Raw genomic sequence first — 27,597 nt, 5'->3', positions numbered from 1 at the left:
AATAATCGATTTTTGGCCAAAATCGACGAAATTGAAAGGTCAGGACTTTTGTGGAACATTTATGAAAGGTCTAGCCTTTTTGCAACATTTGACCAAAATAAAAAAACAATTGTAACTCATAAACGGTTTCATCCGAAAGGTTTTCAATCTATCTTCGATTCTTCGTAAGTGATAAATTAAATGTGATACACGTTTTATCGATAAATTTTAATCCATTAAAAATTAAAATAAAAAGAGTTGGCTATTTATTAAATTTTATGAAATTAAAGCAATATAAAAAAAGAGATGGCTACCGCCAACGGCAAAAATAAACCGTTAGCAGCAGCCGGAAAAAATAATAAACAAACTGTAGGGGGCTACATTTTTTTAGAGAGAGACTTTAGTTTTGGTTTGCTCTACTTCAGATTGTTAATCACAAATTTAAGCATGTTTATTTCTATTTTATAATTTAACCATGTTATAGAACCACAAAATGTTGGAAACCATTCCAAATTTGTAGAATTTAAAAATTGAAGAATCAGTCTCATTCCAGAGATAAATTTCGAGAATTTAATGAATGAATATTCAAATTTTGCCTCAGCCTCAGGTAACAAATGTTTTATAGAGAATTTTGATACTAAATAATTATCATTTTAAGAGATTTCGATCATAGAAGAAAAATTTGAGATTTCTGACATCAGAAGAACTCTGAAATGTAAATAGTTGTTCATAAAAGAACAACAACAAAAATTGTCATATAATAACAAAAATAACAATTTAGGCTAAGAAACTTCATAAATTGTTAATACTGCTTCCTGGTCACCACCTTGAATTTTCTCGACCATGAGTCTTAAATCTGAGATGTTGTCCGAAATCAATGAATCAAACATTATAAACAGAGAATACATATAAATTGGGTCTAAAATTTAATTTCTGACAGAAAAAAACACACATTTGTATCAATACCTGTTATCAGTTGTTGATTCTGATCTATCTCTGAGACTTAGTGAAGCAAATGGTCTTGTCAAAAGTCCCTCAGGATTCTGTTCAGATGACTCCATCGCCCATTTCATAGGTACAACCAAATTCCTGCATTTCGGACATTCATTTATTACATCCTCTCTTGTCTTTACAAATGTATCAACTTTGAAAACAAATTATAAGGGCTAATTGATAAAAAAAAAAAAAAGTTTTCGTTTTAATCGCTCATGACGTGCAAATTTAAGGGGAAATTGATATTTAAGTAAAAGTTTACTGTAGATCAAAAAAATGGAAGATAGAAACTGCATACCCTTCTACACATTTGTGTTTGCACCGTTTCATTTTATCTACTGTATAATTCCCGAAAATGGAATCCAGGCGCTTTTCCAGGTCCGGTATAGCCGATAATGGTAAGATATCCCAAATCTTGAGAACCTGAATCAAGTTTGAATTTTCCTTGGTAACATCAACTGTCCACATCAGATTGAGATTGTCATTGACATTGTACTTCTTCAGGATCTCAGAGGAATTTCCCTCCTGGAAATTGGTCTGTCTTTGGTCATCAGGTTGATGCAGACCACTTGAAAGCTTTCCCAACAAAGCTATTACTTCTCGACAATTCTCAGAATTTAATTTGGCAGCAGAATTTCGAAAATCATCACTTAAGCAGACTTTCCATTTTGAATTTTTGAATTGGAGAGAATCAATGTCCAGTAAAACATCAATTCGGTCAAGCTCAATCAAGATATCCATAATAGCCTTTGACAAGTTCTTGTCTTGATCTGCTTGATGGAAACACCCTCGTATCTTGGCTTCCATGACTAATTTCTTCCAAATCGTGTTGCTATTGATAAGAGTAGAAGCATTTCCAAGTATCCAAAGACAGTACCTGCAGAATAAAGTAAGAAATTTTAGCTCAAAGTTTCTGTAAGTGTTTAAGAAACATTAGTTTATGGTATTCTGATGCAATACTTTGCACGAGTCAATGCTACATTCGCTCTTTGACGATTTGACAGAAAACCAATTGATCCATTTTCATTACATCTGACAGTAGAGATGATTATCACATCCTCCTCGCCACCTTGAAACCCATCAACAGAACGTATGCTTACAGAAAAGTCGCCATTTTCGTTGCAAGTCTTTCCAATTCTCCCTTGAATGGCTTTAACTTGAGCCTTGTAAGGTGATATGACTCCTATGCTCATCCTTTTTTTAGTGTTAGTGAATTCTGCAATATCAAAAGCAAAGTTGAATTCTCGCAGTACTCCAATCCTATGTTGCATATAAACAAAAATACTGAAACAGGAAACTGCACAACTACGAAATGCCATTTTTTATAAAAATAGGTTATAAATATTTACTTCCAGAGTTTCAGAAGCAGAAACGGAACACCAAAATTTAAGATTCGATAAGTTTCCGTGCAATATAACTCCAATCACAAGGCAAAATATACAAGGCAAACTAACATGACATACCTTTGAAAAGGTTTGCAACCAGCTCGGAAATCACAGCAACCTCAACCATATTTTTCTGGCTGCGCCCATCATTAGATTGCTCTAATCCTTGGGCTATATTGATAAATGAATATGTTCCATACATGGCTCCAGGAAGAAACTGTTTCTGATAGTTTTTTTCTTTAACTGTTGGAGCATCATGAATTTTCCCACCATAGAACTCATGATTCGGAAATGAACTAATCGATGGATGCATCCTGTACTGTGTATTCAGTAGATGTTTCTTGTGTCCAAGTAAGACTAGTCTCTCAAACAAACTTCTTCCGAATTCAGCCTTTTCCGAAATCTGTTAATGATATAAAATGACAAAATTACATAGCTACAATACATGGAAAAATTTCTATATCAAAACAACCAAACCAACTAGTACCTTGCTTTGAACCATGGCAGGAAGTTGGCGCTCATCCCCGATAAGAACAGCGTGGCAAAGACCAGGAAGCTGCAAAGGAATTGCTGATTCACATTCTTTAAGCTGTGCGGCCTCATCTATAATCAATAATTCTAGTGGCATCATTCCATTTGTATGCAACTTGGCAGAGCTAGAAACAGTACAGAAAAGTAGGCAAGCATTTGCCAAGCAAAACTGTTTGATCGAATAATCATCAATAGTCGTTGGAACTGCAAACAACGAAGGCAGTTTTTTGAGGATGACAAGGCATTCCCTTCTCTTGGTAAATAAATTTGAAGAATGAACAACTCCGTCTCCTTCATTTTCTAAATCAAAGATAGCATCTCTAAAACCAAAATCAGCAACTCGAATTTTCTGCAAATAGGTTTCTAGAGATTTGAGCAAAATCATAGAGGTGATCATGTTCTTCGCCACTTGAAATGAGAGTATACATGTTGCAAGATGTGTGCACATATTTTCAATGCAAAATTGGAGCCTGTCATTAAAGATTTTGAATTGTTTCTTTACGAACTCTCCGAATGTTAATTTCTTTACGAACTCATCCTCATCCTCATCCTCATCTTCCTCGTCCCCATCGGTGAACTCTTTTGAACTCTGGACATACCGACCATAGAGTTGTTCAGGATCTTCAAGTAAGTTGATCATTGATTCTAAACTGGGCTTCCATCCATACAATGGGTTAAAGCAGCGACAAAGTACTCGAGCTCGATGCTCAAGAAATATATCACGAAAATCGTCGTTATCAGAAATCTTCATTCGCACCTCGTTCCCAATTAAAACTATATCTCCCAGTCCATAAGTATCAAACTTAAGCTCCTTTTTAACTAATCCCATCAGTCCTTCAGTCACTTTCAATACTGCAATATTGGTTGGGGCACAAGTAAGTGTCCTGCATTTCATATGAAACAAGAATTGCAACAAGAAACCAACAGTTCTTGTTTTTCCTGTTCCAGGAGGACCCCAAATCAGCTTAACACTATTCTGATGATGACATTGACTCATTGACAGACAGCTAACAATTGCCTCTCCCTGGGAATAATTCATTTTGTTTGACCCGATTAAAGTCCTCACATTTTCAATTTCATCCCTAATTTTTCCTTCTAATAAGCAATCAGAACAATCTTCTTCCTCCTGCAGGAAACATCAAATTCATTAAAAAAACACATCTAATCAGAAATGAATCACAAATCTCTAGAGCTGTGCGGTTTCGAGTCTGGACCCAAGTTGACAGAGATAATTTACCAAAAACAATAAATTACAGATCTTACTTACAGCTGAATTAGCTTCAAGTACTCTCTTGATGATGTTGGTATTAGGGTTTTCTAGTTCTGAGTTCAGTGCTTTCCATATCCGAATATTTGTTGTCAGGTTGGTTATATAAACAACAAAGAGACGATCTTTCTGACGGCCATTTCCGCCAAATATGATCTTATTTTCTTCTAAATTAAAGGGCTTGGAAGCAATTATTGACAGTATGTCAGAATTTTCATCAGCAATCTCATGAACATAAGCAAGAAGAAAAGGTCTTCTAGGCCTGTTAAGATCAGAAATGCATTTTGGTCTGATTACATCTGTAAATGCAATTAAATCTCCAACCTGAGGTTCATTATAACTTGGTATCCCATGACCATCAGAAGAGTTTTTGATATTTTCCAAGGAAACCTTGTAAAACAAGTCATTGGGAAGTTGATAACCTTTTGATACTTCAACTGAAACAATTTCCCTGGTCGGTAATGTGGATACCATGGTCATGTTCGAAAACAAGTCAGCATGTGTTTCCTCAAGAAGGGGAGGAACAAAATGTATTCTGATGTTGATTTGAATGTCTGTGGGATTTTCTTTACCTGTAAGTAACAAACACACAACTTCAGAAACTGGGTTGATGCATAACTGAGTCATAGTCAACTCACGAGCTACTCCGGATTGACTCAAAATTGATTTGAGCTCGAGTTTAGTATATCAAGATACTCGATTCGACAAGCTCAGAGTATAATCGAGTTTTTTTATTAATTTGAAGTTCGAGCAGTGTTGGAGAGTATACCTGTTGTTTATAGAGATCCTTGTCAAGAACATTCTGAATGGACCAAGAAAGTACCAAATCTATCAAGCTTCTGCCTGGAACTTCATTATGATTTGAATTGATTTTAGTCTTCTCCATCAAGTTGTTTGTTGATTATCTCTCTTTGAATGTGGAATATGAACTGAACAATTTCTCAATGTCTTAATAAAACAGAAGACAGAAGAAAGAAAAAAATAAGGTTCACCTGTAAGTACTATTTCTTCCCTATTTTGTAGTATGTTTTTTATATTCCAAGAAGAAGGTATTGTACATATTTGACAGCAATACCATAACCATTGATTTTGAATTTAATTAAGGGTCAAGATTAAACAAATTAACCTGGCCTTATTATGTGTGTGCTATGTATGTAGCTAATTGGGAAAGAAAATGGTGCTGACATGGAATTTTAGAAAGGTATATGAAAGGTCAATTTTAATTTGAGGTGATATTAATAGTTACAATCCTTGAGTTAGTACATTAATTAATAATTTAATAGAGATACAGGATGTCTCATAATCTAATAAACATTGTTATATTATTGATTTAATCTACCATCTTCTATATAAAATGAAAGATTAAATTAATTTTGATATTTCGATTTTTAAAAATATACAATAAATTAACTTAATGTATTTATTAGACTGTGTAATTATTATTGCTAATTAGGACAAATAAACAAACACTGAGTTGGAAAGGTTTTGGAGTACAAAAGTTAAGCCTAATTAAATACACAGAGACCTCGAAAAGCCACTGCACCACTTCCGTCGTTTTTCTTTATTGGAACCATCAAATCAAACTGTAATTTTGAAACAATGCCATTATATAAGGACAAAAATCTAAGTACTGAAGCGTCACTAATAAATGCATGGGTCGTCTATAACTTTAATTTGAAATTTAAAGTAAAACAAGAGAAGTAATTACTGATAAAAAAAAATAGGAAAGGTTTTGGTTGGATACAAGGGTAGTACAAAAGTTAAGTTTATTTATTTCCGTTAATAATTGCTTATGTGGTAACGGAAAAATTAAATGCCACATAATTTTTTATCGGCCACGTAAATGATAATCCGCTTGAATTCACCACGTTAAGAAAATAAAAATTAAATTATCAAAATATACTAACTTTAACATTTCTACCGCAATTTTTTGTAACCCCATATATGCAAGTATTTGCTAATCATGCATTTACATTTGAAACCTAACAACTCATTTCACTACCAGAAACGTCAAAATTTGCAAGCATTTGATATTAAAGCACCTATACTGTTGCCCGGTAGATTGCAACTAAGCCTTCACCACCTCCTTGAATATGCTCTACCATGCGTCTTAAATCTGAGATATTGTCCGAAATCAATGAGTCGATCAATCTAACTAGAGAATACATATAAATGAAAAACTGAGCTAAATAACTTTACTTGCTGACAGAAAAGAACAGACATTTGTATTTATACCTGTTGTTAGTTGTTGTTGCTGATGATTTTGTTCTATCTCTGAGACTGAGTGAAGCAAATGGTCTTGACAAAACTTGCTCAGGATTCTCTTCAAATGACTCCACCATCCACTTCATAGGTACAACCAAATTCCTGCATTTCAGACATTCTTGTCTTGAAAAATGGTCATTCATTTTCAACTTATTATAGAATTCTGATACATCCTGAAGAACGTTGAAGGGCTTGAGTATCAAGTTGCCCCTATGAACTTGCAGGCGATGGACAACCCTTGAGCTTTTCAACTTTTATCAAATGTGTCAATTTTGAAAACATATAAGGGATACTTGATAAAAAAAAAAAAGCAAGTTCATAGGACTAATTGATAAAAAAATTAAATTAATGTTGGTGTTAATTTCTCACCACGAGCGAATTCAGAGGTCAAATTGATATTTAAGTGAAAATATATATATCGGAAGAATGTAAGCTAGAAACTGCATACCCTTCTACACATTTGTGTTTGCAGCGTTTCATTTTATCAACTGTATAATTCCCAACAATGGCATCAAGCCGCTTTTCCAGGTTTGCTATAGCAGATAATGGTAAGATATCCCAAATCTTGAGAACCTGAATCAAGTATGAATTTTCCTTGGTAATATCAACTGTCCACATCAGATTGAGATTGCCATTGACAGTGTACTTCTTCAGGATCTCAGAGGAATTTCCATCATGGAAATTGGTCTTTATCTGGTTATCATATTGATGCCAGCCACTTGAAAGTTTTCCCAGCAAAGATATTACTTCTTGGCGATTATAAGAATTTAGTTTGGCAATAGAATGCCGAAAATCATCACTTAAGCAAACTTTCCATTTTGAATTTTTGAACAGGAGAGAATCCATGGCCAGTAAAACATCGATTCGGTCTAGCTCAATCAAGACATCTACTATAGCTTTTGACAGGTTCTTGTCTTCATCTGCTTGATGGAAACACCCTCGTGTCTTCGCGTCGATGACTAGTTTCTTCCAAATAGTGTTGCTATTGATGAGAGTAGAAGCATTTCCAAGTATCCAAAGACAATACCTGCAGAATTAAGTAGAAATTTCAGCGAAAAGTTTCTGTAAATGCTTTAGAAAATCTTAGTTTATGGTGTTCTGGTACAATACTTTGCACGAGTCAATGCTACATTAGCTCTTTGATGATTTGACAGAAATCCAACTGATCCATTTCCATTACATCTGACAGTGGAAATGATTATCACATCCTCCTCGCCGCCTTGAAACCCATCAACAGAACGTATACTTACAGAAAAGTCAACATTTTCGCTGTAAGTCTTTCCGATTCTATTCTGAATAGCTTTAACTTGAGCCTTGTAGGGTGATACAACTCCTATGCTCATCCTTTTACTAGTTTTAGTGAATTCTGCAATATCAGAAGGAAAGTTTTAGTATTCCAAATATTCCAATCACGAGGCAAACAATAAGCCTGTAACATATGTCATATGTTGCGACTAAAACAGTGAAATGGTAATGTTGAAATAAAGAATAATGAAAAAGGACATTTTTTCACAAGAATATGTTATAAAATTAAAGTTGCGGAGTTCCATAAGCATTTCCAGAGTCAAAACGCTGAAATGTAGGACTTGACACCATGCAGCATAGATGTCACACTAACACGACATACCTGTAAAAAGCCTCGCAACCATCTCAGAAATCACAGCAACCTCAACCATATTTTTCTTGCTAAGCCCATCATTAGATTGCTCTAATCCTTGTGCTATATTGATAAACGAATACGTGCCATACATGGTTCCAGGAAGAAATTGTTTCTGATATTTTCTTTCTTTAACTGTTGGAGCATCATGAATTTGTCCACCATAGAACTCTCGATTTGGAAATGAACTTATCGATGGATGCATTCTGAACTGTGTATTCAGTAGGTGTTTCTTGTGTCCGAGTAAGACTAGCCTCTCGAACAAACTTCTTCCAAATTCAGCCTTTTCTGAAATCTGTTGATGATATAAAATGACAATTAAATAGCTAGATTGTGGGGCTAAGTTGCTATATCAGAATGATCAAATCTACTAGTACCTTGCTTTGAATCATGGCAGGAAGTTGGCGCTCATCCCCGATAAGAACAGCGTGGCGAAGACCAGGAAGCTGAAAAGGAATGGTTGATTCACATTCTTTAAGCTGCGCTGCCTCATCTATAACCAATAATTCCAGTGGCATCATTCCATCTGTATGCAACTTGGCAGAGCTAGAAACAGTACAGAACAGTAGGCAAGCATTTGCCAAGCAAAACTGTTTGATCGAATAATTGTCAATAATTTTTGGAACTGCAAATGATGAAGGTAGCTTTTTTAGTATCATAAGGCATTCCTTTCTCTTGGTAAATAAATTTGAACAATGACTAACTCTGCCTCCTATATTTTCTAAATCACAGATAGCTTCTCTTAAACCGAAATCAGCAACTCGAACTTCCTGCAAAATAGTTTCGAGAGATTGAAGCAAAAAAAGAGCTGTGATCATGTTATTCACCACCCTCAATGAGATTATACATGTTGGAAGGTGTGTATACATAGTTTCAATGCAAAATTGCATCCTGGCATTGAAGATTTTAAATTGTTTCTTTATGAACTCCTCAAATGTTAGAACATCATCACATTTCTTGTTCTGTACATTTTCTTTCTTGCTTTGACAAGTGCTATTCTTATCTTTTACCTTCTTCTGTTTGTCTTTTAATTGGTTTTCTTTCAAAGCCTGGAAAATTTGTTTCTTACAAATATTTACTTTACTCTTGTCATTGAGGTTTTTATCTTCCACCTTTTCAATACAGAACTTTTCATAAATTAACTCAGTTTTGTCCTCATCATCATCATCATCTGACAACTCTTTTGAACTCTCCTGGTACCTGCGATAGAGTAGTTCAGGATCTTCAATTAAATTCATCATTGATTCCAAACTGGCCTTCCATCCATACAATGAGTTAAAGCATTGACAAAGTACATGAGCTCGATACTCGAGAAAAATATCAAGAAAATCGTCATTCTCAGAAATCTTCATTCGCTCCTCGTTCCCGAATAAAACTATATCTCCCAGTCCATAAGTACCAAACTTGAGCTTCTTTTTAACTAATCCTAGCAGTCCTTCAGTCACTTTCAGTACTGCAATATTGGTCGGAGCACAAGTAAGTGTCCTGCAGTTCATATGAAACAAAAAATGCAACAAGAAACCAACAGTTCTTGTTTTTCCTGTTCCTGGAGGACCCCAAATTAGCTTGACACTATTCTGATGATAGCATTGCCTCATTGACAGGCAGCTAACAATTGCATCTCCCTGGGAATCATGCATTTTGTTTGACCTGATTAAAGTCTCCCTTGCCTTTGCAAATTCAGCGCTATTTTTTCCTTCCAATAAGCAATCAGTACAATCTTCTTCATCCTGCAGGAAACATCAAATTCATAAACAAAAATACACATATCATCAGAAATGAATGTCAAAATCTTTAGAGCTGTGAGGTTTTCAGTTCGGACCTAAGTTGCCGGAGATAATTTACCATGAAAATATTAATAAATTTCAGATCTTACTTACAGCTGAATTAGCTTGAAGTACACTTTTGATTAGTTTGGTATTAGGGTTCTCCAGTTCTGAGTTCAGTGATTTCCATATACGAATATTTGTTGTCAGGTTGGTTAAATAAACAACAACGAGACGATCTCTGTCATGCTGACGCCTGCCATGTCCTCCAAATATGATCTTATTTCTTTTTGGTATGCCTTCTTCAAGATTAATGGGCTTGGAAGCAAGTAATGATAACGTGTCAGAATTTTCGTCGTTAATCTTATGAACATAAGCAAGAAGGAAGGGTCTTTTAGGCCTGTTAAGATCCGAAATCCATTTTGGTCTGACTACATCTGTCAATGCAATGAGATCTCCAACCTGAGGTTCATCATAATAAGTTGTTATCTCAGGATGATCAGAAGGGTTTCTGGTCCTTTGTAGTGAAACCTTGTAAAACAAATCACTCGGAAGTTGATAATCTTTACATAGTTCAATTGAGAAGATTTCCCTGGTGGGTGCTGAAGATACCATTGTCATGCTTGAGAACAAGTCAGCACGTGTTTCCTCGAGAAGCGGAGGTACAAAGTAATTCATGTATTCTGATACTGATGTGAATGTCTCTGGAATTTTGTTTACCTGTTAGTGAGGAACACAAAACTTCAGAAACTAAGCTAGGATGTAACTAAGTCAAGTCAACTCAGGACGTACTCGGGATCGACTCAAAAAATACTCGAAATTGCGTCAAGCTCGAGTTTGAGCAACAAAATCAATTGCTAAATCGATTTTGAGTATCAATATACTCAGCTCGACAAATTGAGTTTTTGGTTAATTTGCTTTTGTATCCTTAATATTAGGCTAATAATCAATCATGACACCTCAATTTAGGGCCTCCTATCACTAAACCCTCAAGTTTAATGACGCGCTCGCTAAACCCCCTAAGTTTAATGGCAGTGCTCGCTAAACCCTTTTTGCCCCAAAAATGACTAAAATAAAATTCAATCAAGTTCGAGTTGTGTTCTAGTTGAGTTTCCTAGTTAATTCAAGCTTTAATTTGATTGTGTTACATCTCGATTCAATTACACTCCTAAAGTAGGCCAGTAAGGAGAAAGTATACCTGTTGTTTACAGAGATCCTTGTGAAGTACATTCTGAATGGACCAAGAAAATACCAAATGTAACAAGCTTCTGCCTACTGGCACTTCCTTATGATTTGCATTAATGCTAGTCTTGTCCCTTAAGTTCCTAGTTGATTCTCTATCAACTATGAAAATATAAATTGAACAATTCTCAATGCCTTAAAAAGGGTATTAAACTTAGCGGAACGTTACAAAAGGAGGACTCCCGGCCATTTTTCGTCCAATGAGTGAGGCTGAAAGTCCTCTTTTTGAAACGTTTCACTAAGTTTACTATCCATTTTGCCAAAAAAAATATTATTCAGTATCCATTTTACAGTTTTCCTATAGTTCAGCACTCTCCTAAATTTAATACCCGTAATTTCACATTAAACCTTAAATCTAAAACCCTAAAGTACACTTAAATCTTAAAAAATAAACTCTAAACTCCAAAAACTAAACTCTAAACTTAAAAAACTAAAAATTACTTTCACAATTCTGAACCCTAATCGCAAGTGATTAAGTAATGAGCGAGCGAGAGGAAAACCTGGTGTTTATAGAGATCGTTGCGGAGTACATCGTGAATGGACCAAGAAAATACCGAATCAATCAAGCTTCTGCCTACTGGCCATTTTTTACGATTTTCAGTAGTGTCCTTCATCAGATTCCTCGTTGATTTTCACTGTTTGTGTGAATGAACTGAACAAATTTTTAAGCGCCGTACGAAACAAAGATTCACTTGAAAAGGAAAGCCTTGCTTGAGACTGAAGTTATGGAAGTAATGTTCCTTCCATATTTTGCATATTTTTCAAATTTTAAAATGTTTGGTTATTTGCATATTTGACCACAGCAACAGAACCGTTGATTTTTACTTTAATGGTCAAGATTAAACAAACATAGTAAATAGATTAGATCGTGTTAAGTTAGTTTACATTTCAAAAAAGAAAAAATTATAAGATTTGGGGAGAAGGTACAAAAATGACCCTAATGTTTACCCCAACGCTCACATTTCCCCCTAATGTTTTTGAATCTCAAAATGACCCTAACATTATGAAAGTTGAACAAATATACCCTTCATCATTAGACGGGGAGTATATTTGTTCCATTTTGATAACGTTAGGGCTATATTTATTCCACTTTAATAATATTAGGGTCATATTTGAGATTCCAAAAATATTAGGGCAACGGCTAATTGTATGTCACATCAGGCAAGTTAACGTTAAAATATGCTACCGTTAAACAGAAGGTATATTTGTCTCATTTTAGTAACGTTAGGGTTTTTTTCGACATTTGAAAAAATATTAGGAGGGAATGTGAACCACAAGACAAACATTAGGGTCATTTTTATACCTTAACCCTAAGATTTGAGAATGGTTTGTATTTTCAAAAAAATAATTGGTCATTTCTTTAATTTCAATATTTCATTTTTTTTTAATATTAAAGACCTTATTCTTCATTAGATCTCCAAAATTTGTTACTTTAGGTGTAGTGGAATTTTTCTCAAAGTTAAATGAACTTGAGGGATAAGTTCATTAAATTCTCATCATTCATTTATCAAACCGATGATGTAGATTAAAAAAATATAATTTTAATTAAATTGATCTTTACTATTTATTTTACAATAAACGGTGTTTATCGTGAACTTGATCATTCAATATAACAACCTTTAACATATCTATCCTAATCGTGCATTTACATTTGAAACCCAACACTACATTTTGGGGTTAGGATGGAAGGTAAGAATTTTCAATGAATTTAATAAATATTGACTTTTAAAAGGGCTAATAATTATCCATAGTCCCCGATTTTTGGACCCCATTAAAACAAACCCTCTAAATTTCATTTACCGTCTGTAAATTTCCTAAACTTTTCGGTCGTGGATAGTAAACCTCTTCCGTCTAAAAAATGTCTAACACGGTTAACTATTGTTGATGTATTATTTATAAAAAAAAGGTCTAATGTCTTAAAATTATCCGATCTTTTAGCCCCTTTTCAATTCTACTTTAACGTTAAAAATTTGTCAATTTTATCCTATTTCACTTTTTTTTATTTCAATTGCACCTTTAAGCATTAAATTGATTTTTTTTCATTTGATAAAAATTCGAAAAATTATTTTAATTGACCCTTTTTTGCATTAAATCGATCTTTATGCATTTAATTGATCTTTTTAAAAAAATTGAAATTTTTTTAAATAAAAAAAGATCAATTTAATGCTTAAGGGTACAATTGAAACGAAAAAATGTGAAATAAGATAAAATAGGTCAAAATGTCAGGTGTTTTTAAGGCAGTAAGCTTAAAAAAATTATGCACAGCTCCAAAGTACCCTTAACTTTTCTAATATTTAATTAAATAAATAATAAAAATTTCTAAATTAATTAAATAATTAACTTCGGCTACCTCACTATGTCCACTACTTTGGCCACCTCTACTTCGACTTCTACCACCACCGCTGCTACGCTTCGGCCGCCGCCACATCCCTAACAGCCGCCGTCCTCTCACTACTAAAAAACTGTGTTTTACCGACGGATTTTAGCGACGGATTCAAAATCCGTCGCTAATTTTTTTTTACCGACGGATTTAGCGACGGATTTGAAATCCGTCGCTAAATTGTCATTTAAATTGGCGGGAATGTTCCCGCCAACTTTAGCGACGGAAAATCCGTCGCTAAAGTTGGCGGGAACACTCCCGCCAATTATTTTGATGTATTTAGCGACGGATTTCAAATCCGTCGCAAAATCTGTTTTTAGCGACGGATTTTAGCGACGGATTTAAATCCGTCGCTAATTACCGACGGATTTTAGCGACGGATTTAAATCCGTCACTAATTACCAAAAAATAAAAAAAATCGTAAAAAAATTATTAAATTAAATAAATTTTTTATCAAAAAATTATTTAGAAAAATAATTATTAAAGAAAAAATAATTATTATTTTTTTAATTATATATAATATTATTTAAATATAACATAAATATATATATTAAAAATATTGTTATTTATTTATTCATTAATAATTATTTAAAATAACTATTAATTATAAAAAATAATTATATTAAAATGTGGGAGGAAGTATTTGTCATTTTTAGTTACATTTAAATATAAAAATACATATATATATAACAAGAAGCTGAGCTGGTTCAGGTGGAGATACGCGCGGGAGAACTTCAAAGTTAAAGAGCAATGAGTGGGAGCAGTGGGAAGGATGGGTGACCTACTGGGAAGTTTGTAAAAATTGCGAGTGGGTGATGGAGGCAACGGATGGGTAACCGAGGGCGACGGGGGACGGGTGGGGGACGGAGGTTGACGGAGTGTGACGGGTGTGTGACCGATTAAATAATAATAATTTATTTTACGATTTAATTTTTTTTTATTTTTTGGTAATTAGTGACGGATTTAAATCCGTCGCTAAAATCCGTCGGTAATTAGCGACGGATTTAAATCCGTCGCTTAAATCCGTCGGCAATTTCTGAAAAATCCGTCGCCAAATTTTTTGGTCCGTCGCCAAAAAATTAGCGACGAGGATTTTGCCGACGGATTGAATCCGTCGGGAAATCCGTCGGGAAATGTTTTCCCGACGGATTTCATGCTTTTAGCGACGGAAAAATCCGTCGCTAAAAGCAAACATTTTAGTAGTGTCTTTAGAAAACGAACACATCTAGGATTGCCCTCCTCCCAGGGATTAACCCAGAGAAGTGAAAGTGAAGATGGTCGGAGTAGTGGGGGTGTCCGAGGTGGTCAGAGTTAATTTTTTATTCGATTGATTTAGGAATTTTTATTATTTATTTAATTAAATTATAATGATATTTTAGGTATTTTGAACTTTTATGGTATTTTGATGAAATGTCAAATGATGTGAAGTTATATGTACTCCATCTTTAGAAGTCTCATTTGACTTTACATAGATCAAGAAAACAATAATTATTTTTGTTTTTTCATGTTTTATCCCTATTAATGATTGTGAAATTTTTCAGAGTTCTTTTAAGATGATTAAAAAAATAAAAATAAATTCAGTAAAAAAAATATCAAAAATAAAAATAATTTTTTTTAAATGAGACATTACAAAATAGAATATGGGACGGATTTTTTTTTAAAGTGATACATCAACAATAGTAAACGGGGTTAGGCTTTTTTTAGACCCCAAAAATTAGGAGGTGTACTGAACAAAATGAAGGTTAGGAGTTCGTTATAAGAGCCCTGAAGTCAGAGGCAAGCAGTTTGATAGTATTTTGTTTCCATGTGCTGAATCTACAATGTACTGAAGCTCCTGCATCCAAAGAGAATTACATATAAAACCTACCGACCGAAATGTTTTAATTATCTATCTATCTATAACTATCTTATATGTGGGAAAGGGGGGGACAATCAAAATTACTATATTAGCCTTCAATAATTAAAATATTTACAAAACTAGGTACAATTTATATTAAATAATAAATGTAATGAGAATTGTAATTTCAATAGGAATAATCAAATTAGGAGTAATCAAATGCCGAATATACACATACAAATTATAGCTATGATTAGATAATAGTATAATAGTAGGAAACTATTTTCAATTGCAGATAAGAAAGAAAAATTTAATTTTAAAATTTACTTTTTCCCCATACAGCATATATAAGTAGTATCATAAAGAGACACATATTCTATTGTTTGGTTGCGACAATGGCTCTTCCTCACAGAAAGAATTTTATATAATAGGAATTTTAGATTTAATAATAAAAAAAATTTAGTCTTAATAGGAGTAATCAAGTATACAACATTAGGTTTCATACTTATAGTATTCAACTACGTTTTTGTTAATATTGGATCATGTAAATATTAAGCATGTGCTATAAGTAATTTTAATAAAAAGAATTATAACAATTACTAAAAACTTAAATATTTAATTTAATAAAGAAACTAATATATAATACATACAACGGATCATATAAATATCGCTCATATACATAGCAGGGTATAATTTTAATAGAATAATATAAATAAAAATGTTCAGACTAAATAATAGTCTTAACATTTAATAGTAGTAAAAAAGATACAAGTTTGTAGATAAGGGAAAAAAAGTAGTTTTCAAATTTTATTTCTTTTACGATAAAACCTACTATCATAGATAGGGTATGATTCATATGATTGTATCAAAAGAATAAATAATTTCTATTTTGTTGCAACAGTGCCCATTCTTCGAAGAAACAGTAATTGATGTTTTCTTTTTGATTTATCTAAATGTTTCTATATTGGTATAATTAATTAATAATAATTTATTGATAATTGAAACATTGTATCTAATATTTTTGTTAATATTTAATATATAATGTGTCATATAAATATCATTCACGTGTTATAATTTTAATTTAAATAAAAATAATTTATTAAAAATTAAAATATTATATTGAATAGTTCAATAGATTTTTAAAATATATACCGGATCATACAAATATTATATTTGTGTAATGACTAATGACTAATCTTTCATCCGTGACTTCCAAATTCTCTTTTATGCTTTCTGTTATATATTTGTTTAATTTTTGTGTTAAATAATATACTTTGCTATTTGATTTTATTTTAATTTAGAAATATTTATTTGAAAAATTAATTTATAGCACCAAGTGGTATGATTGTTCTTTTTTTCAATGACTAAAATATTCATTAATAATAACGAAAATTACATGAACGGTTTCTTAACATATTGAGTCAACTATTTTTAAAAAGATGATGAGAGCTATAAAAATACGGTCATCGACTAGGGCTAAACTAACTACGAAGGATCATTTAATTATATAGGCTAAAATAACTAGATGTAATAATTATGATATGATTGTTTTACTTGCTTGTTAGTGTCATAATGTCATTCTGATGGATATTTTATTTTGTGCCTTTTTCTGCTAATTTGGATTATTTAATTTGATAATATGTAGTTTGTTTAGAAAAAAATATTAGATGAAAGTTGGAGACAAAGTTACTGAAGAAGCTATTGCTCAAGTGGTGTGTATTCTCTACCCTTTTAGTTATTAAATTACGATCAACTGATTAAATTAAAATTATAATTTATTAATTAATTATAATATATATAACGGGTCATACAAATAACAGTCACGTGCTACAGTTTCTATGTAAATAAAAATAGTGTATTTAAAACTTAAATAGTATATTTAATAATTTAATTAATATTTAATATATATAACAGGTCACAAATAAAATAATGTATTTAAAACTTAAGTAGTATATTTAATAATTTAATTAATATTTAACATGCACAACGGGTCACATAAATGTCGCTCACGTGCGTAGCACGTGGTGAAAAACTAGTAACTATCTTATATGTGGGAAGAGGGGGGGGGGGGGGGGGGACAGGCAAAATTACGCTATTAGGTTTCAATAATTAAAAAAATTACGAACTTAAGTACAACTCTAATTCTAATAAAATAAATAATTATATTTTTTAAAATAAATATAAAATTAATAGAAGTTTAATTCTGAGTAAAGTAGAAGTCTAATTAGCATAGCAGATAATTTTAATAAGAATTATTAAGTTAACATGACTCTTTTAAAATTTTATAAATAGGGTTACCGGAACACTTTGCTCTGCAAACCTTTCAACAGTTTAATAAACCTCAGGTAAGCCCCCACGCCGGAACACCTCCACCTCTGAATCTCAGCCCGGGCTAGATCTGAGCATATAAAAGGATAAGCAATGGTTGGTTTTAAAAACTGGTACAAGTAAAGACAGCATTTTGGTAAATTATGGGGAGTGTGGTTTAGCTTCTTCGCTTGGATCATTTCAAATCAAGCATGTGAATCCCATTACGAAGCTTGGTCTTCTATTACCATGATTAGGAGTATGATAAAAAATAGAACAATGAAGATAATAAACAAATTCTATAATTTAGTTAAAAAAAATGGTCGACCATAGAATAATTATTAAAATATTATATTTAGTAAATAAACAACGGGTCATATAATTATCACGCACGTGCACAGCATACATATGAATAAAAAATAATCCATAATAATTCACTATCGACACTATTTTATTTAATATTTTAATTATTCTTAAATACATAACGGGTCATGTAAATGCCGCTCACGTGCGTAGCACGTGGCGAAAAACTAGTACTATATATAAAAGCACGGATGGGGGGGGGACAGGCAAATTTACTGAATAATCCTTTTCAGTTTACTAATAAATAAAGGTTTTATAGTCATTCACTAATTAATTATTTAATTAATCACTATTGTAATTAAAGTTCTAATTAGAATAGGTAACTAAATTATCTCCAATTTAGTTTTTAGTATGTAAAAATTAACTAAATTGTCTCCAAATTAGTAGGAATACCTATCTTTTAGTTTGATTGAACTACAAAATTAAAATACTGTATTTGATCAATATAGTATTATTTAAATTTCTATCTTATTATTTTTGAAGATATTATTAATAAAATTAAGTTAATTATGGTTATTATGGTTATTATGGTTATTATAAAACCAAAAGAAGAATAAATTCAGTATGGAAAAAATTTAATAACCGAATATATTATATTTACTTTTACAAAAATTCTTAACTAATTTAATATTAATTATAAATAAAAAATTGATATAATTATAATAAATTTACTAATATGTTCATTGACGAGTTACGTTACGAGCCACGTGCATAGCACGTAATGCGAAACTAGTATAATTAAAAGTGTTCAAATTCACTTGTAAACTTTTAAAAGCTCAATTAATACTAATACACATTCTTGGAATCGAATCCAAAACCTCAAGAAAGGTACCAAACCATGTTATCTATTTAGTCTCTTTATTCACTATATTTATGCAAATTTTGTTGTATATTATAATATATCGAGAAAAAAAAAAACTAGAAACCTGATCAATTTTTTTCAGTTCGATTTCTAAAATTAAAAAGAAATTGGTTCTTGCATTTTGATCAGTTCCGTAACCAAGCCGACCGAATGTACACCCCAATATACATAACTAGAGACATCACTGAGAAAACTTTTAGATATGTCGCAGAGCTTTGGACTTCTTAGCACATAAATACATAGAGGGTATTTATTTTATACAACCGTTGCGTCACTTCATTATTATACAACAAGCTAATGAGTATTTATGATAAAAAAATCTTTTAATTATTTCTTATCTTTTTTATCATTTATTTTTCTACATGACTAAGGTATAATTAGTCTATTACACAAATGGCATGGCGCAACAGTTGTGTTGGATACTTTTCCATACAACAAAATGAACATTTATTTCTGAAATTGCGTGATATTTTCATTTAACCGTGAGAAGGCTAACTTTACCTTTCCCAAAATCTAGTTTGCTAAGCGAGTTCTATCATACTTCCAATCTTCAATCAGTTCCAGGCTTCAATCAGACTCCATATGATCACTAAATCAACAAAATATCAATTATAAGGATAAATTGCTTTAGATGCCTCAAAAACCAATATTAATGTGCTCCTAAAACTATAGGCATAATTGTTTGATCTAATGCGTTAAACTTTGTCTTATGTGATTTTCCAACTTATCCATTTGTTTAAGGGTGTGCAAAAATCAAACCGATTACCAAATAATCAAACCAAACCAACAAGTTTGGTTTAATTCGCTTTGAAATTATAAAAAAAAATTGTTTTGGTTCGGTTCACTTTTTGTACAAACCAAACTGAAATTGAACGGAATAAAAAACCAATTGAGCTGACTGGTTTGGTTCGGTTTATAAAAAATTTAAATTTCGATTTGGTTCACAACAAGATGATATAAAGTATCATGACATGCTTCCAAAAACACAGATTTCTTATCAGGCAAGAAAAATCACTTCCTAATACTTCTGTGACTGATTGTTTCCAAATTGTTGAAATACGCCATGGCTATGTTTGGTTCATGGAATAGGTGCGAAATGGAATAGCTATGTTTTGGTTCATGGAATAGTTATTTCATGAAATTACAATTCCATGATTTTGTACAATACGTACTCCTCTCAAAAAAATAAAGAATGACGATTCCGTTCCTTATGGAATAGCTATTCTATTCCATATTATTCCATTCCATGAACCAAACATACCCCATGTGTAAAGTCATCATGCATTGTGCTACTTAATTTTATACACAACAAAGATAAGATTCATATTTAAACATCTACATGATGACATTACATAACAAAGAATGCCCAAAAACTGTGTATTGCCTAAGCCAGATACTAACCTGTCACAACTAGCTGATGCTTCACAATGATCCATCAGACTGAGTAAAGCAAACCGAAGAGACAATAACCCAATGCCATCATCTTTCAATAGGTTATTTGAATTAATAGACCACGTCCATGGAACATGTGAATTCCTGTAGCATAAGGACAAACTATAAATTTCTGGAGATGAACTTCGAATAAACTAAAGAAAAAAGGCAGTGCACTTTTAAAACTCAGAAGGCTACGATGAAAGGTGACAGTGTACTGCATAATGAGGTTGACTGTATCCAGGGGATAAAAAAGCACTCAAAATTTCAGAATCTGAGACGGAAGTAGAAGAGAAAATTACGGCAATCTGACATAATAAGTAACCGTATTGCAATTTTTCCAGATAAACAGATCAATTTCTTTTGCGTTGTTGCCATGCTCTGTAAATTATGTATCTTAATAAATGATTTTACATCATAAACCAGGAAAGTTCATAATACATATAGATGAACGGATTGAAAAGTCAGAAGTGGAAGAAAATCAATGGGATGAGATGACATTTGCATACCCTTCCATTTGTCTGACTTTGCACAGCTCCATTTCATCTGCCGAATAATCTTTATATAAGACAGCAACATATTCTGCCAAATTTAGTATACCAGCAGCAGGCAAAATATCCCAAACCCTCAGAACTTGGACACCAGACTTATTTTCTTTCAGAATGTCAACAGTCCAGACAAGATAGAGCGACATTTCAACCTTGTAATGCTCCAGCAATTGAGAAGAAACCACATTTGTAACACAGAGATCTCTATAGTTGTGAGGCTGACGCCAGCCACTTGAAAGCTTACTTAAAATTGAGAGCACCGCAGTACAGACCGAAGTACTCTTGATTTTTGCAATGGACTTCAAAAAATGCTCATCAAAAAGAACCTGCAAAATTAAAAATTCAGTTGTAAGCATGATTTTTAAATTTGACATATGAATGATGATATAGAAGGAACAAAATAAAGTCTAGTTTCATCAACCGAAAAGAATCTTAGGGCTACTATCAACATCCTACACTTTGATGTTCTGCAACCAAATAATCTGAACCAACCTGAGCTATGCCACAGGGAAGCTCAGTTCTGAACTGTAAATCTGATTCCATTGGAAGGCATCAGAATTTTTTTATGAAGGTGTAGGTATTTACTTTAGAAAGAAATGAAAAATCACTCAAGCAATTGTATGGCTTCTAAAAGATTGAATTGAAAGCAAATGGAATAAAAGAACAACAAAAACATATACTTCAAATTCTAAGGCCAGGAATGAAAAAAGGAGAAATTAGCATCACAAGGAGAAGTTGACAAAAAATCAATCAGCATACCTTCCACCTAGCATTTCTAAATAGTATTGAATCCATATTAAGCAACTCGTCAAGTTGGTTAGCCTCAACCAAGGCAACAGTGATAGCCTGAACCAAGCTCTCATCCTCATCAGCATTATGAAAACATTCCCGGGCCTTGGCATCATCAATTAATCTCTTCCAAACAGAACCACTGTTATCTAATGTTGCTCCATTTCCGACTATCCAAAGGCAATGCCTACATGAAGAAAGAGCATGACCTTTTACCTTCAATTACGAAATATATAAAACATATAATCAAGGCATCGTGAGACTTTAAAAGAAGAAAAACCTTGCTCTGGTCAAAGCCACATTTGTTCTCTGAGGATCAGAAAGGAATCCCACCAAACCCATAGAGTTACATCTGACAGTTGATATTATTATGATATCTTTCTCACCACCTTGAAACCCCTCAATTGAGCTCACGCTCACAGAGAATCCACTGTCAGTATCAAATGTTTTTCCAAATTTTTCCTGGATTGCAAAAACTTGAGCTTTGTAAGGTGCTATAACGCCGACACTAAGTTTCTGCTTTCTAGCAGCTGATTCTGTAAAGAAATAAGGAAGTCATCATAGCTGATCCAGAGAATCCAACAACGAAAAATTATGCAAACATGTTTGTTCAAAATATGCATCAACACATGAAGATATGTATGCAGATACAAAATGTATATCCATCACAGCTGCAAAAGTACCTTTAAAAAGTTTTTCAACTAGTTTAGAAACAACAGCTACCTCAACCACATTTTTCATGCTGTGGCTGTGCCTGTGCCTCCCATCAAATTCATCATGTCCACAAGCCACATTCATAAAAGAGTAAGTGCCATACATTTTCCCTGGAAGAAAAATCTTGTTGTGGCTTGTTTCTTTAACAGTTGTAGCATCGATAATGACTTCTCCATAGAACTCGATATTAGGGAACAAGCTTATTGATGGATGCATTCTGTACTGCACATTGAGGAGATGCCTTTTGTATCCCAACAATACCAGCCTTTGATATAAACTTCTACCAAATTCAGCTCCTTTAGAGACCTAAAATGATGCAACCTAAAAAATTTAATTTAATTATTCATCTCAGAAGCACACAAACCAAAACTCCCCCAACCCTACCACAACAAACAACACATACAAAAGAAACAAAGGAACGACGAGAAAGAGAGAGAAATAAACAATATTAATTAAGACCTTGCTTCTGACAATTGCAGGCAACTGGCGCTCATCCCCTATGAGAACAACATGCTTGATACCTGGAAGTAGTAGAGGAACAGTTGACTCGCTCTCTTTAAGCTGCGCAGCTTCATCAATAATTAGCATTTCGAGTCGTGATATGTCTTCTTTGTGCAGATGAAAAGAGCTTGAAGCAGTACAAAAAATCAGCCTAGCATTTCTCAAACAGAAACTTTTGATGTCAGAATTCACAAGATCTCGAAGAACAAAAGCATCATGAAGCCATTTCAGCACTTCGAGACAATCCTTTGCAGTTACACTCAGTTTAGACTGCTCAGTAAAGGCGCAAACTGTCATTGTATCATCCTCAGATATACCTAAGGCTTGTTTAAAACCTTCATTACTAGCAGATAACAAATTTTCCAGAAGTTCAAGCAGCTCAACGGATTCGACCATCCTTTTTACAATTCTTTTTGGAAGTACAGAAGTTGGCAAGTGAGTATACATGTTCAATATATGCATCTTCATCTGGTCTAAACAGCTAAGAAATTTATTCTTCAAAAACTCATTGAATGTCAATTTTTCTGCTGTCTTGTAATGATTATGTTGGCATTCCTTCCTAGATTGCAACTCCTCCTTCCATTTCTTCTTGTTCTCCTCTAAAGTTTGGGATATTATCCTTCTCCAAAAATTATTGTTCTGGGTTCTAGTGTTATGGGAATTCTTACCCTCCTCCTTCTCTTCATTACTTCTAAGCTTCTCATGTCCCAGATTTCCTTTCTCCTGCTCCTCAAATTTTTCATCTTCCTTGTCATCTGTCTCTTCTTGGGTTTTCAAGTATTCCCAGTAAAGCTTATCAGGGTTTTCAAGCAAGCATATCATCAATTCTAAATAATGATTCCACCCAGACATAGGTGCCAAACACGTGGCAAGAACATGAGCACGATAGTCAAGGAAAACATCAAGAAGGTCATCACGATTATCGATCTTCATCCTCTCACCATTCCCATATAAAACTATATCTCCGAGACCATAAGTTTGATACTCAAGTGAAGGCATTACCAAACTCATGAGTCGTGTTGTGACTTCTAATATGGCCACATTAGTTGGGGCACAGGTAAGCGTCTTACATTTCCTTTTCAAAAGTGCAAACAGCAATGAAGCCACTGTCTTTGTTTTCCCAGTCCCGGGAGGACCCCATATTAGTTTGACTTTATTCTGATGATAGCATTCCCTCATAGCTATGCAGCTTAAAACTGCTTCTTCTTGAGATTCATTTAGATCAAAAGAACGAATTGCTGCACCTAAAGCTGATATATCAACCGTGTATTTTTCTTGAGAGAAACAGAGAGCACAATTTTCCATTGCCTATACGATTTAGAGGTAAGAAAGAAAACTCATATAAGTATATTCATTCTACAATGGCATGCGAAATAAAGCACAAAAAGAAAACAAATGAAGATAGAGAAAACATTAGTGTTGTAATTCGAAGAATTAATACATTAATAAGAAGATGTCTGCATATATAGAAATGAAGTATCATGGAAGCAAAATCTTACAGAAGAATCAGTCTGCAGCAATTGCATTATGATATTCATATTCCCCTGATTCTGTTTTGAGTTCAGTGCTTTCCATATCCGAATATTTGTCATCATGTTAAAAAGATAAACTGCAAAGAGACTTTTACTTCTCTTAACTTCTTGCATACCTTCTTCACATTTAATGGGCCTTGATGCTTTAATTTGTACATGATAATCTCCATTTTCGAACCTACCTTTTATCCTTTGAACTAAGGCAATTAAATAAGATCCTTTAGGCTTGTCCAAATCATCAACGCCTTCTGGCCTTACATCTGCAAAGGCAATAAGATCTCCCGGCTCAGGTTCATACATTTCCACCTCCTCTTCAGCACCAATCTTATTTTCCAGCACGACATTGTAGATCAAACCATCCGAAGCTTTAAGATTGCGCAAAGGCTCAATGGATAGTATTTCACATGCCGGTGCCAAGGACACCATAGTCAGCTTTGAATTCATTTCAGAACGGGTTTCTTCAATAAGTGGGAAAATAAACGAGTACATATAATGAGATACCGAAGAGAAGGTCTTTGGGATTCGCCTAACCTGTAAATTAACTTTCATAAGCTACAAAAAATGCATCTACAAGAGAAACAAGAAGCAAGTACAAAAAAAACGAGTAATAGTAAATGTCTAAGTAAACTTTTTCATCAGTAACATCTTGTGTGAAGTTCATGAGTCACTTCTTGTGAATCAATGTCACTAATCAACAGTTAACCGGTAGGTAGCACGGACACTTCATCCAATCGACGTGTCCCTTTTCGGAAAGGTCACACATTTCAGAAACGAAACTTCATTTTTTACATACGAAACCTTAAAATAACACGGTTTCGTGTCCAAGTGTCCCGTTTCCATGTCTGTGCTACCTAGGTTAACTGTATGAAGAACATGAAACAAAACTGAGAAACTACAACATTTTCAGTTACAGTAGTAACCCATAAAAAACATGAGAATCTGTCAACAGGGCCCATGTTGATGAGGATTTTCTACATTAAAAAGCATCAATGTGATACTAAATAGCTTGACAATGCATCACACAAGAAACCCAAAATAAAACAGCAGGCAAAATTACAAATAAAGGCATGAAAGACTGACTAAATATCAAGAAAGGTAAGTAAAAAGAGAGACAAAAACAAAACCTTGTCTTCAAAAAGGCGCTGATCAAGAACATCTTGAAGAGACCAAGAAAAAACCAATTCTATGAGACTTTTTCCTTTGTAAGTCCACTCCATTACTTCACTCACTCAAACAGAACTTAAGCCAAGGTAGAATCTTTAACCCAGATAAAAATAATTGTGGGTTTAACAGCAAAGAGATGAAAAAACTTGGTGAAAAAGAAATATATATGAACTAAGGGAAGCAGAGGAAACCAACTTTTGTGTGGTTTCCTTTTATAAAATCAATTTTTTAGTTTTTTAGTTTTTTTTTTAGAAGAGTTTTTAGTTTTTTGAGAATCAAGAAATTATATTAAATTTTTAGTTTTGATATTTAACTGTAGAGGGGACTGACGATCATGGTTTAGAACGGAAAATAAATGTGCGGCAAACAAATGGAAATAAATCCATTCAAATTTTCTTCCAAAATGTGTATTGTGGGCAAAATTCATAATTGGCCCTATAACTTTATCACATTTTGCTATTTTGTTTCTATAAGTGAAACTATTTTAAAATTGAATTGAGTAAAGATTTCGAGTTGCGTATACTCGTTTGATTAAACCAGTTAGAATCCAACAAAATTGATCAAATTGGGATTTTTGAGATTTTCAAAAGTTGTTTAAGAACTGATTATATGGTTTTTAATAGGCTTAATCACCAAAAAGACCCTCATCTTTTAGTTCCTTTTCAGTTGCACCCTGACGTTGCAATTTTGTCAGTTGCACCCTAATTCACACCTTTGGTTTCAATTCCACCATCAAATCAAATTGGACTTTTTTCACTCGGAAAAAATTCATAAAACCCCTTATAAAGTATTCGTTTGAACTCTTTTTCACATAAAAAGTTAAAAATTGATGACTTATTTAAACTTTTTTCAAATAAAAAACATCAATTTAGTACTTGAGGGTGGAATTGAAAACCAAAAGTGCGAATTAGAGTGCAATTGATAAAATTTCAACGTCAGGGTGCATTTAAAAAGGGGCTAAAAGGCGGGGTTTTTTTTGTGATTAAGCCTTTTTAATAATAGGGGCGAAGTATTTATTTTAGGGATTATTTATATAATATTTTACTTTTCAAAATTAACTTCACCTTTTCGAGCCGTGTTTTATAATTTCTTTATCTATCTAAATTAAAATTTTAATTGTAACAATGATTCCTATTAGTTAGGGCTTTCATATTTACTATTCATTCTCTTTTATTTTTATTCGACACAAAAATCTCACTCTCTTCTCTCTCTTTTTCTTTCATTTCTATCTATTAGATATACTATTTTTTTTTTCTTCTTAAATTTGCGCTCACAATGTCCTTGAGTTTAAAGGAGTATCAAATGTAATTGTTGCTCATGTTCTTTATATAGTAAGCACGATGAATACTTTTTAAAGTTGGAGTAAAAAAAATCTCATTTAGTTGTATGAATTTAAATAAAAAAAATATTTTTATTCAACAATTAAAAATTCTATTTGGAATGTTTAAATAGGATTGTCTTCCCATATAAAAATGTGTTTTGAATTGATTCCATAAAATCTGGTTTTCTATGATCTTTATATCATGCAATCGTATATGTTGGCGACGCGCTTTGAATGCGATTTTGAAATTTACCGAATCTTATGGAATACAGCTTTTCTGAAGATTCGGACGAATTCTCTTGAGTAGTGTGTTTAGTCATGGCGAGTCACCGCTAAATTTGGACGAGTCCTTGAATTCGCTCTGACGAGCGGATTCCATACGGCTCGGTTCATTGTGTTATTCTGAAGTTCGGGTTTATCAATAAAGATTCAATTTTTTTTTTATTTACAAAATACCCATTCTTTAATATTAGTTTTCTTTAGTATAATAATGTCAAAAATTACTTGAATTGTGGATCTCTATTGTTGGTTCATGTGTTTTCTAATTTACAAGTACATTTTTATTTTTTGTATTTACAAAAAATTCAAATTCAAATTTAATATTCTTTTTACTTTTTTTATTAATATCATAATTGTTCCAAAAAATCTTATTTTCTCATATATTTACATAAATATATCTTAATAAATTAACACACTTATAAATTTGTTTTAATAAAGTAAATTTAAAATCTCTCTATATATATATAAAATTGGAGAGAAGGTA

General features: G+C 32.8%; 3 protein-coding genes across 5 annotated transcripts; all 3 read right to left on the bottom strand.

Annotated features, from left to right (window-relative positions):
• Positions 1–632: 632 nt before the first annotated feature.
• On the bottom strand, positions 633–4,704 carry LOC126676427 (uncharacterized). The gene is made up of 8 exons (XM_056105548.1): positions 4,156–4,704; positions 2,845–4,014; positions 2,436–2,760; positions 1,933–2,188; positions 1,271–1,849; positions 946–1,068; positions 806–835; positions 633–687 (listed from the first exon to the last, which is right to left on the bottom strand). Exons 1-8 carry the CDS (start codon positions 4,633–4,635, stop codon positions 633–635), a joined length of 3,018 nt encoding a protein of 1,005 aa, XP_055961523.1. The 5' UTR covers positions 4,636–4,704.
• A 1,173-nt stretch (positions 4,705–5,877) lies between these two features.
• LOC126676426 (uncharacterized) lies at positions 5,878–11,831 on the bottom strand. Its single transcript, XM_050370627.2, has 8 exons — positions 11,586–11,831; positions 9,958–10,563; positions 8,455–9,807; positions 8,048–8,372; positions 7,531–7,786; positions 6,869–7,447; positions 6,391–6,522; positions 5,878–6,271 (listed from the first exon to the last, which is right to left on the bottom strand). Exons 1-8 carry the CDS (start codon positions 11,697–11,699, stop codon positions 6,232–6,234), a joined length of 3,405 nt encoding a protein of 1,134 aa, XP_050226584.1. The 5' UTR covers positions 11,700–11,831; the 3' UTR covers positions 5,878–6,231.
• A 3,269-nt stretch (positions 11,832–15,100) lies between these two features.
• Positions 15,101–25,736, bottom strand: LOC126676130 (uncharacterized). 3 transcript variants are annotated; one of them, XR_007640237.2, is made up of 10 exons: positions 25,474–25,736; positions 24,317–24,880; positions 22,776–24,125; positions 22,286–22,622; positions 21,883–22,138; positions 21,573–21,789; positions 20,775–21,139; positions 20,236–20,370; positions 19,336–19,423; positions 15,101–15,299 (listed from the first exon to the last, which is right to left on the bottom strand). XR_007640237.2 is itself a non-coding variant. In XM_050370259.2 (9 exons), exons 1-9 carry the CDS (start codon positions 25,564–25,566, stop codon positions 19,402–19,404), a joined length of 3,339 nt encoding a protein of 1,112 aa, XP_050226216.1. In that variant the 5' UTR covers positions 25,567–25,736; the 3' UTR covers positions 19,139–19,401. The 3 variants fall into 3 exon arrangements, 1 of the variants encoding a protein (XP_050226216.1); XR_008790635.1 differs by lacking the exon at positions 15,101–15,299 and adding an exon at positions 17,479–17,700; XM_050370259.2 differs by lacking the exon at positions 15,101–15,299 and having other exon boundaries at positions 19,139–19,423.
• Positions 25,737–27,597: the final 1,861 nt, after the last annotated feature.

Source organism: Mercurialis annua, linkage group LG4 (genome assembly GCF_937616625.2).
Source record: "Mercurialis annua linkage group LG4, ddMerAnnu1.2, whole genome shotgun sequence".
In the NCBI taxonomy this organism is placed as follows: Eukaryota; Viridiplantae; Streptophyta; class Magnoliopsida; order Malpighiales; family Euphorbiaceae; genus Mercurialis; species Mercurialis annua.
This window is presented reverse-complemented; position numbering and strand designations above follow the sequence as displayed.

Bases quoted from the DNA above. Each gene is read 5' to 3' on its own strand.
- LOC126676427 (XM_056105548.1), bottom strand. From the start codon at position 4,635: ATGACCATGGTATCCACATTACCGACCAGGGAAATTGTTTCAGTTGAA. The intron at 1,850-1,932 runs GTATTGCATCAG...TTTATTCTGCAG, and splicing joins GTAGCATTGACTCGTGCAAA to GTACTGTCTTTGGATACTTG. The intron at 688-805 runs GTGGTGACCAGG...TTTACATTTCAG, and splicing joins CATGGTCGAGAAAATTCAAG to AGTTCTTCTGATGTCAGAAA.
- LOC126676426 (XM_050370627.2), bottom strand. From the start codon at position 11,699: ATGAAGGACACTACTGAAAATCGTAAAAAATGGCCAGTAGGCAGAAGC. The intron at 8,373-8,454 runs GTACTAGTAGAT...TATCATCAACAG, and splicing joins CTGCCATGATTCAAAGCAAG to ATTTCAGAAAAGGCTGAATT. The intron at 6,523-6,868 runs GTATGCAGTTTC...TCTGAAATGCAG, and splicing joins AAACACAAATGTGTAGAAGG to GAATTTGGTTGTACCTATGA.
- LOC126676130 (XM_050370259.2), bottom strand. From the start codon at position 25,566: ATGGAGTGGACTTACAAAGGAAAAAGTCTCATAGAATTGGTTTTTTCT. The intron at 24,126-24,316 runs GTAAGATTTTGC...TAAATCGTATAG, and splicing joins TGCTGCAGACTGATTCTTCT to GCAATGGAAAATTGTGCTCT. The intron at 19,424-20,235 runs GTTAGTATCTGG...TTGTTGATTTAG, and splicing joins GCATCAGCTAGTTGTGACAG to TGATCATATGGAGTCTGATT.